The sequence below is a fragment of the Argiope bruennichi genome, chromosome 9, assembly GCF_947563725.1.
Source record: "Argiope bruennichi chromosome 9, qqArgBrue1.1, whole genome shotgun sequence".
NCBI lineage: Eukaryota > Metazoa > Arthropoda > Arachnida > Araneae > Araneidae > Argiope > Argiope bruennichi.
Genome location: NC_079159.1, coordinates 126,968,990 through 126,984,307, shown reverse-complemented (window position 1 = coordinate 126,984,307; position 15,318 = coordinate 126,968,990). Strand labels below are relative to the sequence as shown.

The following is a 15,318-nucleotide window of genomic DNA, read 5'->3' as shown; positions in this document are numbered from 1 at the left end:
TCTATTGAGCGTTTCCGTCTCCTATCAAACGAACCGGCTTGGTGAATATAATGTCATGACCTTATGAATTAGATTTGGCGCTTGAATTCTGCTCAACAATTCAGGGTAAGGGCGTTAACTTTGAGGCATAGCAGGCATATTAGTATGCAACAAAATTCTTAATAAAAAATCTCATAGATTAAATTTTAAATTCGTAATGACACATAATTGTTAATAATGTATCGCAGCATTCACAAATTGATATCTGTTTTGAAATTAATCATTAGTGATAAAATATTACTTAAATTCGTAATTCTTCATTAATCTTTCTATCGGTCCCTTATTTATAGGACAGATAGATTAAAATTGCCATTTCTTTAATATTATAATCATGATTCTAAATCAATTTATAACGAAATATTTTATAATTTTAGTAGGTGCTCTTCAATCCGGTACTTTTAGGACCATAGTGATGCCGTATTGGCGACTTTACCAGATCATCAAATGTCAATATAGTTGTGACAGAAATTCAAAAGAAAAATTAATGTTGCATGTGAACATTTAAAACTAATTGTAATAAGCTGCTCTATGACAAGACATGAGAGTTACTGTTTAAGAAATTTCTGATGCTGTGCTGCTTCCCTGCTTTGGATCGCTGGATTTTTTTTTTTTTTTTTTTTTTTTTTGAATTGTATACAAATCTATGAGGTTTGCATATATAACTTCTGTTTCCTGATTCTTGTGGCTTCTCGACAATCTGTCAGTTTCTGTCTACACTATGAAAATATTATTTGTACAATTTCTGCCAAATTTAGCACGTCACTGATAAGGTTTGGATCTTGATTCGCAACAAAGTCCAGTTACCGGATTACAGAATGTGCTTAACCGAAAAATGCCATCTGTAATTATTTGTTTCCGAAAATATAAAACTAAACGATATTTAACATTCTTTTAGACTTTCATTTTGTCAGAAATAGAAATGAAATTCCCAAAAATATATCCTCGGATCATTTCGTATAATATGGGTTTGTCTTTAAAAGAATCTGCTGGTGGCAGATATATATTTAAATATTTTTAATATGACGTTGAAATAATTCATTAAAACATTTTAAATGAGAACTGAGTATAATGTCATGCAACGCGCAAAAGGTGATATCTGAAAAAATTATAGAACCTGAAATCTGCTGGTCGACATTGCCAACAGATGTCAAGTAGTCAGTGCAAAGGAATAAAAATGCTACTCCTTGCAGTGAAGCGGTATTAAACTGCAATGATGATTCTAATTAATAAGTACTGGCGACGTTGCATCCGTTAGCTGTAAGAAAGGAGACGACCTAGTAGATTTCAGTGAAATTGAATTTTTTATATGTTTTTAAATTTCAAAGTGCTATACTTTGTTCTTCACCTTTCATTGCAGCTTGTGATTTAAATTTCATTATCAATATGTGATTTTCAGAATTATTTTCACAACTTACTTGCACATTTTTATACATATATGTGTGTAATCTTTTTTGCACAAATGTGTCGTGCAAGTGTGACGAATTTTTTTTAAAACATCATGATGTCGAAAATGTTCATCACAAAACGATTTCGAATGCTCACATTTTAGACTGCAGTAAAGCACATCTTGGAATGGGCTTTTGCATAACTATTAAAGCACTTAGAAAGCTCTCGATGCTACTTTTGTACAGAGATAGCTCTTAGCTGCACAGCAGAAAGAATAAATATTAGCAATAGTTTTTGAATGTACGTAGCACTTGCTTGAAAAAGCAAAATTGTCGCATAGTTTTAAAAGTGGTTGATATTACAAAATAAAGTAGCGCACTATGGAATATACATATCATGAACCTGGTGAAATGCCTTAATTTAAAAATAGCTTTTCCTTCCAACTTTTTTTTAATAGAAGAATAAGAAGCGTGTCTTATACATGTGAGTAAATATTTAACTATTGGACAATGTCTCTTTCTTTTAGGATTCATTGATGTCGAGTATTTAACGTAGTAAAACTTGGCCAAATCGAAAGTTTTTAATTTATTATTGGCAATTTCTGTTTGTCTTATCTTTAGATGTAGAGTATTTAATGCAAATTAACTTGGTAAATGCGAACATCTTTCATTCAAATTCTTCTCTAAGCTCTTGAATTTTCTATTAATATAATGCTAAAATATCGACTGTCATTCTAATTTATTTTGATTAATTCTAAGTTAAACTAAAAATTGCATAAAATTGCTTTTATTTCAGAATTTTTTTTCTTTTAATGAATTTGTTTGTATCTTGTGTCCTTAATGATCGCAAGAAAATAATTTCTAACCCATTCTAGACGGCGATTTTTTCCCCCTTTAAAGATCATTCCCAGGAGCTGAAATTTGCAATTCAGTATCATTGTACGTGCGGTGTACTATCCGTCTTTATGGCTCAGATTATTTGCAATGTGCAGTTCATTCAAGGGCTTAACATAAAAAGATGTTCCTCATTATTCTAAAATTTTAAAGTTCTTAGAACGAATTATATAATTTATTTTGTTTTTGTAGCAAATTCGTTGTATTCAAAATGCTATATATTGTTTGTTAAATTATTTACTTATTTATTGAAAATATTATTTTTAAACTATTAAAGACTTTTGCAATATTAATTATTAATTAATTTATTAAAGTTACAAACTGTTTACTCATTAAAATTTGATTAATGAAATACAGATATTTACTGTTATTCTATTCAAAATTTTCTTTTCTTTTGTTTTGTTTTATTGGATTTTAGATCCAATTTTTCTGAGTTCAAATTGTTCAATAAATTAAATTTCCTGTCAGCTTCGAGTTAGTCAAATTCCACTTTGTGTGATTTAGATTATTCTAAAAGCTATGATTTATCTAAAGGATTTGTTTATTTTTCTTTTTTACCTTTATTTGACAAGAATAATGTCGTTAAAAGTCGTGTGTTTTACACTCAAAACTATTTATATTTTAAGTAGTTTAAAGGTATTCTACCTCACATGTTATTATCCTTACAAGAATGTATTGCTGTTATTCTTTTTTTTTGTTTTTTTTCCCCTTCTATTTGCTTAGTTACTAACTAAAGATTATTTTTGTTGAAACTGCAGTGACAGTTTTTTTTTTTTTTTTAATTTCATTTGACACAAATACCATTTTCTTATAATGTATATCAATTGAACAAAGATTAAACAAAAACCTTCATATTTTTAGAATCCTATGATTTTAATATTTTGATCGAATTTTTTTGTGACCCTAAATTTTTATCTTTGTGATAATTAAATTGAAAAAAAAAATTGTTTCTTTTCTTTTCATTATGAATTGCAGATTTCTTTTATTCTCTTTCAAGTGACTGAATCATTCTCTTAAACTGATACCTTACAAAGGAGTTGATGCAGATAGAGCTGAGTTCTGACTAGTATTATGTAAGAATTTCGTGATATGAGACGAGTTTTATTTCGGTAAGTTAAACAGGAATTACAGTTTGCCAAAGAAGCTTACTTGCCGCTTCTTCTTTACATCAAATTTGTCTCAGTGACTTTCATTGAGAAGTAGGAAAAAGCGCACTGAATTCTACATAATCGCATTTATTACTGCCCAGTTATTTCTCCGTCACCCGTTCTCTGTTTCCTGCTTTTATTCTCCCTCCACAAATGCAATCGTTTGTTTGTGGACGAGAGTCAGCAATCAACTTGTCAGAGTTCCGTTATATTAAGTCCTTTGCTAGCACTGCATGGTGAATATTACGAGCAAGTGGAATTGGAGGATGGCAATTGGGCAAAAGTGCATGTTTGCCTTTTTACCGTTCGTTCTGTTAACCTGAATCATATTTTTTAAGAATCGTAAAAACTTTTGGACCATCCATACTAAAACCTTTCTTTAAATTTAACTTTTGGCAGTCAAATATCTTAAATTGCCATCTCACCCCCCTTATTAGGACATTAAGGTGTTTGTACCTGTAAATTCCATCTGCAGTTTTTTTAATGCAATCCTTAATATCTAAGTTTTAAAATAAATGGAAGCAGCTTAACAATTTATATATTATAGATTAATATAACGCGTTTTTTCGTTTTATGTTACTTTTAAAAAGTTGCACAGATTTGTTTGAAAAGTTACTTTATCGCTGTACTTAAATATACCATTAGGTTTAAATTTCAAATTATATAAAATCCCGTTTAGATTATTCAGAAAGATTTCCATTATCGTTTATGTAATTATGTTACATTTTTAATTCTTGGAAAATTAAATTTAATGAACAGTTTTTTAAAAAAATTTGAGTATTTAAAAATAGTTTTTAAAAAATTTTCTGCTTTTCCACCCTTAGTTTATAATTCATTATTATAAATATGATGGGCCCTTTTTCTCAGATTCAGTACTACAGTGCGTCAACTAAACACTGCAACAAATGTTGAGTCGTTTTATTTTATAGATGTAAAATAGAAAATAATAAACACACCAAAGTGAAAGTCGTAAATGAAAATTTATATTGAAATAATTTTACTCGGATTGATCGCTATCATTACCAGTGATCTTATGGCCCTGCCCGATCGCGACACAAATCATTTTTAGCGATGATCCCTTAATATGGAAGCTACGAGAGAATCGGACTTTCTTCATCTTTAACCTCAGCAATCCCTCCAATGCTTCAAAAGATTTTGATCAAAAGAAGGTGGCCACATTTCATGCTTAATAAATTAACTTAATAAATAACAACTGCTTAATAATTTTGACACCTAGCATAAAACTAAGCGTGTATTTATTGCGCCTAGTCGCAATGGCGCAACTAACACATTTTCTTTAGAATGCGAATTTTCTTTAAATATCCAATTCTTTCTCGAATACAACTGTGGAAATTAAATGTGTTATGTTTGTAGTATTCTACACTGATTTTTACCCGTCAATCGATAATTTTTTTCAGTGCATGATTGTAAACTAAATCAACATAGAAATCTTATGAAAGTGTGCGTCAGTTTGAATTGTTTCTGGTAAATCCTTGAAGTTTCCTGAACACACGATTGCATTGTTCCATCTTTCAGTGAAAAAATTGATTTTTTTAGGAGAATATCATTTGTCCAACACCTTTCCTATTGTGCCTATTCAGTAATTTATTACACTTTCGTTATTTGTACGGTTGTTCAACGTGTCTTGTGCAGTGTCGAAAATTCAGGTCTTCATTTATGATAACTTGCAAAGTTATAAATGCTACTGAAGTTACGAACAATGCGCAGGTAGCTAGACCTAAATCGATATTTGCAGCTCTCAATATAAAAATCGATTTGAATTTCTATAAAATTTATCGATGTCATATTAATATCATGGCATTATAACTGCTTTTTTTTTGGGAGGGGGGAATCTAGGATCTAAAAAATTTTTTTTAACCATTATCTTTTTGGTTTCCATCTTTAAAATAATTCTAAATATTTGGTTTGTAAAAAAAAATCTCTTGCCTAATAGAAAGTTGGCAATACCAGAAATAGATTTTTAAAAAATTCCTATCTTTCGGAGTGCTGCAATATTTAGTGGCTATTCTGTAGATGGCGCCCCATACACTTTAATTTTAACCAATTGGTTAAATGATAATCAAATTCTAAAAGTATCCTGAAAGAAGACACAAATCTATAACTTCCAGAACTCCAGCCGATTGAGAAGTGAACTAAAAATTCGATTTCAGAGAATTCCATCTTTTCAAATGTGCAGAAACTTAAAAGTCTAAAGATAAAGGTCTTCGATGCATCTTTCAAATGACTCAGTTTTAGGAGAACGATTCATTCCTCGTACTGAATCGAGTGATGCTTAACATATCATATTTCAACTTCTAGCTGAACCTGATCAATACTATCCCGTTCAGGTCACAACTTTCTAAGAGCATTGAGAAGTGTATAAGTACAAAAATATTTTTGGAAATGTTATTTATTGTATGTTATGTATTGTTAGTACCTCTCCTACATGCCTCTTAAAGATAGTTCAAAACAAATGTTATATAAGGATATGAATATATATATATATATATATATGAATTGATAAAAAAAATATATGTATAAAAACTGCCGTAACATAATCATCTATATTAGAAAGTGCAGGAATAGAGAGAGAAATATATAGAGGAAATTTTGTGCTTCTCCACTATTGCAGATATTGAATACTACAATTTTTAACGGAATTTATTGTTTGTTAAAGAAATACTGTAATATGTAGAAAAAAGAATAAAATATTGCTTAGTGTTTGCCATTTGTGTTTCTTTTTTTTCGGTCGTCTATGGTATGTGTACCTCTAGTGACACCTTGCATTATTATATTATAATATATAGCGTAATAAATTTTTACACAAAAATGTAAAATAGACCCTTTTAATGTTTTGCTACATTTTTTTATTATTTGGATATATAATTAACACAAACCTCTATACATTCTTAATATTAATATAACAAGGCAATGCAAGTAATGCTGTATTTCGATTGTCAAATTCATTGCACCACAAAGTCTATCTTGAGACTTGACTATCTAAATGCGTTTTGTAATTTCCTTGGGATTTCAACTTGTAAGATGAAATTATATTCTAACCTTTTCCGTTTTGAAACAGAATTCCAAAAGAAAATAACAGAAAATCGGTGGTCCCTGAATTCCAAAATTGAAGATTCAAAAATATAAATAATATTTAACTCTAAGTTATAAAAAAGTGGCAATCGAACCAGAGTTGGAAACATGCATCTTTTATACAATAACAAGCCATATATGATATGTACGGCTGTAAAACAATGTTTCTATTTTGTAGTTCAGTGTACCACATAATATACAAAGACTTGTTTATATGAATATAATCCAGTATTTGAATGGAATTTAAACCAGCAATGTATCAAAGCGTTCTTAAGAAAATAATATTATATAGGGTCTCGGGTTTTATTTTTTAAATTAGTATGAAAATAAGACTAAAATTAGGTCCTTAAATGCTAAAATTTAAAAAATTATAAAGAAACGCAATTGGACTCTGAATTAAAAAGAAAAAAAACAACCGAGACTCGAATTTCGGAAGAAAAAATGCTTGTTTATTAGCTAGAAAAAAGTCTCTAGTGTCACACAGGGAAACTGGAAAGCAAGCTCATGTTTACTTTTAAATTCAAAGAACCTCATATTTCCAAAGTTTTACATATGTCAGTGCAATATGTAATTACAATGAGACGACAACTAGAAACATATCAAAATATTCTTTAGTAAATAAAATATTCTGATCTTTTTAGATTTTTTTTTAAATTGAACTCAAAATAAATTGAAAAATAGGGCTCCTTGAATTCCGAAATTGGAAGAAAGAGGGAAAAGACTTTTTTTTTTAATTTTATTTAAAAAGTATAAAAAAAGTATTGTAATAATCAAAACATTGGAACACGAGATTTTGACGAATCTCCACGTTTGAAACCTTCCTGAATTCGAAAAACACATTTTGGAAAATGTCTGTCTGTCTGTGACAAAGATAACTCAAAAACGTTTTGAGTTGGGCGGGTGAAATTCTATATACTGTCTTTACACCGAATTTGTAGATTTCTATCAAATTTTGAACAAAATCTATTCTGAGGATGTCTTTTCGGCTGTTTAAATATTAATTAACACGATAATAAGGGATGACCGTCTGTCGGTCTGTACTTTCAGTAACATGTGAACGCGTTCACTCAAAAACATAATGAATTAAATATATCAAATTTGGTATGTGATTTTATGACTACAAATATAGTTGTATACCAGATTTTTGTTTCAATCGATAGGAAAAATACATCTAATATGTAAATTCGGTTTTCGGATGCTATTAAGCGCATGCCAGAGGTTATTCGCCAGAGACGAACAATAGACGCAGTGAAAACTGAGTGCGCGCCAAATGCTATATTTCCTATTTATTGTACACAAATGCTATATAAGATATTCTCTGGAATAACACCTTTATTAACGAGAAATTGCTTGGGAGATCACTCCCGCTGATTTTAGTATAACACTTAATATTATCGAATAATATCTTTGTAGTTATTTTTCATATATTTTCAAATTACCAAAATCTTTCCTTTTGCTTTTGAACCCAAATATTTTAGAATATCAGGATTTCTTTTTTATTAACGTTGGACAAATCTGTATTCTACGAGAACTATATGTATGGATGTAGATGAAACAAGCTACGAATCGGTTTTCAATTCTTAGTTCTTTTCCGACGCTCGACGATTGCTTACAACTTGCATAGAACAGTACAGGCATTTTCAAAGTTTTTTTTTTCTTCTTATGTAGAGATTGATATAGGTTCTTAAATTGATATTCTTATACGAAATCGGAAACGACTGATTCAGATATTTTAGTTGGGCACAAACAGAAGAGTCAGTTTTCAGAACTAGGATAATATTCAAGTAGGTTATTTTAATTTTTTTATGTTTAAATAAAGTAGTAATAAGTTAATTTAAATAATTTATAAGCATTTTTATTTTTCATATTTGGAAAATTATTACGTTTTGAAAAATTAAAATTATTACAGTGGAGAATTTCAAAATAGAAGTTATTCAATGAAAGTATTTTAATGGTTATACTATTTGGTGACCTTTAAAAAATCCGCAAACAGCCATCCTTAAGCACAGCCGAGCTTAAAAATTAAGAAGTTTTCATTCGAAAAGCAGAATTATACACAGAAGTACTCTAAAATCATGGCGCATATGTATAGTAAATGCATAGTAAAGCTAATAATTTTTACTATAGAACATGGAAGTGCAAACGCAAAAGATGGCGATTACAGGTGGCTCCTTGTTAGAGAATTAAGCAAGAAAAAAAAAAAAAAAAAGGTAATCTAAATTTTAAACAAACAAAAACAAAAAAAACAGCATATATCTACCACATATGGAATGCTTCATTAACAACGCAATCTTCTTTTTTTTTTTAATCTAAATCTGTAATGTATTTACTCTAGCTGTATACAGATCAAAGGAAATTCGGTGATGTACCGAGTTGGAAGTTGGTTTACTTTCTGGTGAATCTACCGCCACTTATTATAGTACTGAATCGCATTAGTTTTGTAGCTTTACATAAAAATGGCAATCGATTTCATTTCAGAAATATTCGGATCTATTTTCGCACGACTCGAAAATTCTACAGTTGGAAGTTTAAAACAGATGTATAATTGAGGAGTGCCTAAATTTTCCTAAATTTTCTAGATACTTAGATAAATATATCCGAAATTTTTGTGCTCATGTAGAAATTATTTAATTCTAAACTTCCATTTAAAAAAAAAAATTCAGACTCACTTTAGACACAAGTCGTACACAGACCAAATTCTGAACTTCAGAAAGTACATTCTTTTGCATTACGAAAGGTAATGACATGCATTGTTACACATGTTTGAGTGCGGAGATTCCTTTTAGTGTTTAGAAATCTTTGAAATAGTTTAAGGTGATTTTTTTTTTTTTTTTTTTTTTTTGTAATTCCTAAAAATTGTTTTTTTTTTGTTTGTTTTTTTTTTGCTATTATACAGTTTTTATAATAATAATCATCCAATCAGGATGTGAAAATGATGTCATTTGCACTTTGGTAATTAGACTAAATATGAGAAGCAAAGAATTAAGATATATGAAGGTGAAATTTCTTTATGCCTTGAAATTGAAATCTTTTTTCTTCACGAATTGGTGTCAGCATCTATTATGAGCTATTGGAAAAAAACACATTTTAACAAGTCTTTCGTTTACGGATAGCGTATAAGCGAAAGAAAGAAACAAAATGCTATCAGGTTGTGTAAATTCATTCATGCGGAAATGGTACCCGAAAACTTTCTAGCGTATTCTCTAATAAAAGTGTTCATCCCAAAGAATACCTTGCACGGCATTAGCGTACAATAGTTTAGAAATATTAAACTTTGGCGTAAATTTACTTTTACTGTATCTGTCGCGAGATTCTTGACGAATATTTTGGCGCATAATTAATCCCTGGCATGTAATTAGTGGTATCAGAAAATCGAATTTTATGTTTTAGACGCTCTTTTCCCCAACCGATTGAGACCAAAATTGGAGACAGCACCTATTATAGCAGAACTATATACTAGTTTATCAGCAGAACTATAATGACACTTATAAAAAAATCACATATCAAATTTAATATATTTAAATCATTACGTTTTTGAACTATCGCGTTTACATGTCTGAAAGTAGATTATTAATCCAGAAATGGAAGTGCCTCAACTTTTGATAGGTGTCTATAGTACAGATGTTAAGTCTGTGAACCGAATTTTATCCATCTAGCTCTCACCGTATTGTAGTTATCGTGTTGACTTATATTTGAATAGACAGAGAGATTTCCTCAGAATAGATTTTGCACAAAATTTGATAGAAATCTACGAATTTGGTGTAAAGACCATATACCAAATTTCATTCGTCCAGCTCAAAGCGTTTTTTGAGTTATCTTTATCACAGACAGGACAGACATCACGTTAAAAAATTGTTTTTTGAAATAGAGAGGGTCGTAGAGATATATCAAAATCTAGAGTTCGAATTTTTGATGTTTACAATATTTCGTGCACGGGAAAGTAACAAGCAAAACATTGCAAAATATAATTTGTTAATAATTCTGACCCCTTGTCCTAAATGGAAAAATACAGTTTGATAAAATAAGGTCAGCAATATTTTGCGACTTAGACTTGACATAATACACTATTAAGATTTTAATTATAGGAGCTGATTATTCAATATAATATCACAGAATTTAGTTTTATATATTTTCTTACATTTGGAAACAATGGAGTACTTTAACCTTTTGGTAAAAACAATGATCACGAAAATGAGAAAATTATCAAAATGTACATGAAAAAGCAATCGAGAAAAAACAAAAAAAAAAAAGACAGAGTTTTTTTTTTTCTTTTTCTTTTTTTCCCCTCAAACCAGAATATGAGAAAAGCAAAGTTGTTCGCTTTTGTAGATGAGGTACAAACTCAATTATTGTAACTGAGTAACAAGTGAGATGTTCGTGGAAGTGTACAAGAACATACCAAACTAGCCGAGAATGAAAGGTTTGGATTAATCAGCAGTTCTTGTGGAATCGTTTGCCGTTTTTAAGTCAGGACAAATTCCAGCTCTAGAAATGCTGTGGTAGGAAATGGATATTCTACCTGATATCATTCCAATCCACAATAGAACAACTTTTTTTTTTCAACTCCTTGATGTCTTTTTTTAATAATAACAAAAAAAAATCAAATGTTTTTTAATCATTTTGAAACCACCCCAATTTTTGAGAGGAGTGTGAGTTTGAACAAGGAAAGATAACAAACCAGGCCGCGAACTTTGGATGAAGGTAGTAACGACGCTGAGCAAACATAAAAATTGATGCAAATTCTTTCACAACACTGTATGGATAAAACCGTTTATTCCACTTTATATTACAATCCAAACACTCTCGAACGCCAGAGTTCTGTTCTATCTGCTATATTGGAAATGAAACTCGACGAATGAAATAGTTCCTTCCATATTCGATCCAACCCAAACTCAGTACTGTCCACGACTGTGCGTTCACGAAATAAATTAGTTCCAAAAAAGTTGCTCACCAGTGACGTTTGGTTCAGCTGAAGCAATGTTCATTCCCAGGATTGATGGGTGCACGTGGAGCTACTTCGCTGTCCTTCCGTCTCATGGAGGCAGTGTAGTTGAGAGGTGGAGGGGGTAGAGGATCTGGTGGCTCGAAATGTTCTAGGTCGCTATCACTGAAAAATTGGTCTTCGGTTTCTGGCGTTATGTTGAACTTGTTGTTGCGGCGATTGCTTTCAAGTTTCGTGATCACGAACCGTCCAGCGAGAACTGTGACGAACACTAAAAATCCGATCGCCAAACTGATGCTGAGATACAACACTAATTTGTCTTTATTACCTGAAAGGAAGCCAAAAAAGAATCAGCACAGTTCCTGCATTAAAAATTCCTGTCAGTACGCCGGAAGGTGGAAAGATATTTTTTTTTCTCTCGAGGTGCGTTAACATGAGCCCAATTATTGCACGCAATAATTGTCTTTCTGCTATTGTTAAGGTAGCATCCTAATGTGAACAGTTGAAACAATGTGGCGGGACAATGGCAAGTAATTGTCCCGATGAGAAAACTATGTGCCATTGTATCATTGGGATCACGTGACCCACATGGTGAAGCCGAGCTAATATGAACGCCGCTTAAGGTTAATAAGTAATTCCTGTCCAAACCAGTTGCAATACCAGGGACGAGGTAAGAGGCAAAAGAATGAGATTCCAGCTTCTAGTCCGAAACAAAGTAACATGATATTTTATACTTGAATCTTCTAGTTTTATTTGCCAGCCTTAAAACATCCAGTGTTTTGAATCATGTTAAAACCCTGATTAGAGATGAACTGAAAAATCTAATACATATTTTATTATTTAGTTCGTACATATTCCCATCGGTTATTCACACTCTTGCCGTTTTAATCCTTTCTATGCTTTCCATTATCATCAATCTTTTATGAGCTTTTGTAAGCTGGCATAAGTTTTGACAAATTTTTCAGTAGAATAGAAACTTAGATGCTTCATTGCCTTATCTTACACAAAATGGTGTGTGAGAGACAGAGTTATTAATTAACCAGATAAATCAAATTAAATATATCTAAGAAGCTAAATGAATCACTTTTCTTATGCCAATTCTTAAAATAATATATTTTGGCTACAAAAAATGGCCCTTTAAAGGGTTAATCCAAGATGCAGGCAATTATGCAAAAAAATAAAATCGTTTTAAAATTTTTTTTGAAAAATTTAATGAATTTATGATACAAAAATATAATTGATAACACTGGAAAATTAACTATTTGAATTTAAAGTGAAGTAAAATTGGCTTTTATATAATAATACGCTCCGAAGTTGTTGAGGGAAAAACGTTAACATTTCTATTAATTTTCAATTAATTGAAAATTGAATGAAAATGTTGAGAAGCTTTTTGCACTGAATACCTATTACCCAAGAAGCAACTGCATTTCAAATTTGGTAGTTCTTGGTTCAACAGTCAGCTCTGCAGAGCGCTTTGAAAGATCTTTGCGTGGCATATCATGCAGTTTACAGATAAGATCCAACCTATAAACATTGTCATGTTAAAAATTAAAACATATATTTTAATGTTCTTATCTACGATGAGGCGTCTCATCTTAATTTATAAACATTACATGCTATCAATTTTTTTTTTCAATTAAAATTAGGCAGATAACAATAAATTCAATAAACAAGATTTTCAATAAACAAGGCAGTATTTCGCCTAATTTTAATAATCTATATATTTACAATAGCAAGGAAATTAGTGAAAATGAAAATTCCCACCTTCTTTCGGCCTGATGGCCCATCTTTCGAACAAGGAATAGATTTGGATTCTAGGAACAGCGATAGGAGAATGTGAGTGGAAATCTTTCAGAAATCTCATCACTTCAATAAATGGTCTTCCACAAAAGAATACTTTTGATAAACATTGTAAATATAACTAGCCACTAATTTATACCTGCTTTCAACTTCTAATTCATAGTATTTTAGGAACTTGGAATGAAATACAGCATTTTCCATAACCTAAGCAGCTGTTCCGAATCGGAACATTCTTTGATACTTGGTTTGAATCCCGCATTCAATGGCGAAAAATGTTCATTCAGTATCTAACCATTCCTCAGATGCGGCATTAGGAATTTTTCGACAAAGAGGCAAGGCTTCACCGAAGAAATGTAAGGGGAGATGATAAAACAAAATTCCTCTAATTTTGCTTCAAAGCAACAAAAAATAATTTATTTCATATTTATATTAAAGTAACTATTTAACATCTAATTAATTATAGTGTATAATTATTTGCAATAATTAAATATCTGTATGGTATGTGAAAATGTATTTTTGTGTTTTGAAATTAGTATGTTTGTTTAATTGCACGGCCGAACGACGAAGAACAATTGAAAATGAAGAACCAGTAGCATAATCTCAAATTAAACGTACCGCATTATTATTGGATACAAATTTTTACATAATTTAAATTTTATAACGTAATAAAGTAATAGTAAAACAAAAGAAAGATAGTTATTAAATTTCATTATTGAACGATATATATATATATATATATATATATATATATATATATATATATATATAATGTTAAGAATTAAATTTATTAATTAAATTGATCTTGTTGGACACTATATGAAGAAAAGTCAATCAAATGTTACAGAAGTTTTAAAAAAATCCCATTTGGATTTTTTAAAACCAAAGTATCAGTTATAAGGTTTTTTTTTTATATGAAATAAATTGTTTAGGCAGTGTAGGGTTGATAATAAGTTAGGGTAGTGTAGGTTAATGAGAAGTGATACCAGTAGTTCGAACATAACATTTAATTCAAGGACAAAGAAAGTGGTGGTTGGCTCACCACTTTAGCAACATTCAACTCACAGAAAAATCACATTATAAGAAGCTTCAAACGGTACCAGCGTCAATTAATTAATGGTTGTGTTAATGACGATGTTTTAAACACATTTTCCTTGAAATTTTTATCTGTTACAATGCAACAAATCCTGTTTGTGAAGATAATTTAGATAAATTAGCACAATTCAGTAATAAAGTTAAGGAAGCAACAGCTAAAACTGCAGTGGTTAGTGCGTTTTTAAAAGATCCTTTTTTAAAAATGCTAGAAACAAAACATGAAAAGTTATTTAAACAAGTTCAGCATATGTATATGCACATTTCGAAGAAGTAAAGAAATGAGTGCAAATCTCATTCTCGATCATTTTCTGTCATCCACTAATAATAAATGTAGGTATGCGTTATGCTGATAAACCTGAAAAGAGCATGAAACCATATTCTTATACAGAAAAAAAAAATTGTCTGATGTATCGGCTGTTGGCAGTTGAAATCGATTAAGCCGCTTATTTTTTCACAACCGCAAACCTCAAAGTTACCTTGTTACCTGATTCCGGTTTAAAATAACGACGTCTGTCGTAAAATAGCCCACGTTTTTCTGCAAAACGGGACGTTAATACAATAAAATATACCAAATAATTATTATGCTTTGCACATGTTCATGTTTTCAAATTATTTGAAGGGCATTTTTATACTCTACCTTTCATGTATTTGTGTGCCGTCATCCACTTGGACATGAATCCAACAAGTTCTTGATCGCCGGCCAGAGCTTCCTTCTTATAGTTGATGGCGGGTACTTCATCGCTCTGCATTTCGAGCTTCGAGCTGTCGGATGCTGGCGTAGAATCGTCTCGGCTGCCACTATCTGAGGGAAGAAAGAATAACATTGTGAACTTCTCAAAGGTTTATTTCAAAATGAATCAAAAGCGATAAAAACGAAAATGTGATTTTTTAAAATTATAATTATTAAACTAGAAAATTTCGTAAC

At 30.6% G+C, this 15,318-nt stretch overlaps 1 protein-coding gene across 3 annotated transcripts in view; it reads right to left on the bottom strand.

Moving 5' to 3' along the window:
* The window catches only part of LOC129984290 (protein eva-1 homolog C-like), a 51,297-nt gene that overhangs the window by 4,243 nt on the left and 31,736 nt on the right, over positions 1 to 15,318 (bottom strand). The window contains exons 7-8 of one of the 3 annotated variants that reach the window (XM_056094149.1): positions 15,031 to 15,195; positions 11,511 to 11,829 (exon numbers count right to left, since the gene is read on the bottom strand). In XM_056094149.1, the coding sequence (XP_055950124.1) occupies positions 11,525 to 11,829; positions 15,031 to 15,195 (470 nt within the window). In that variant the 3' untranslated portion in view covers positions 11,511 to 11,524. Of the gene's footprint in view, positions 1 to 11,315; positions 11,830 to 15,030; positions 15,196 to 15,318 lie in introns of those variants that run through there. The other 2 variants (XM_056094148.1, XM_056094150.1) reach the window with 2 other exon arrangements.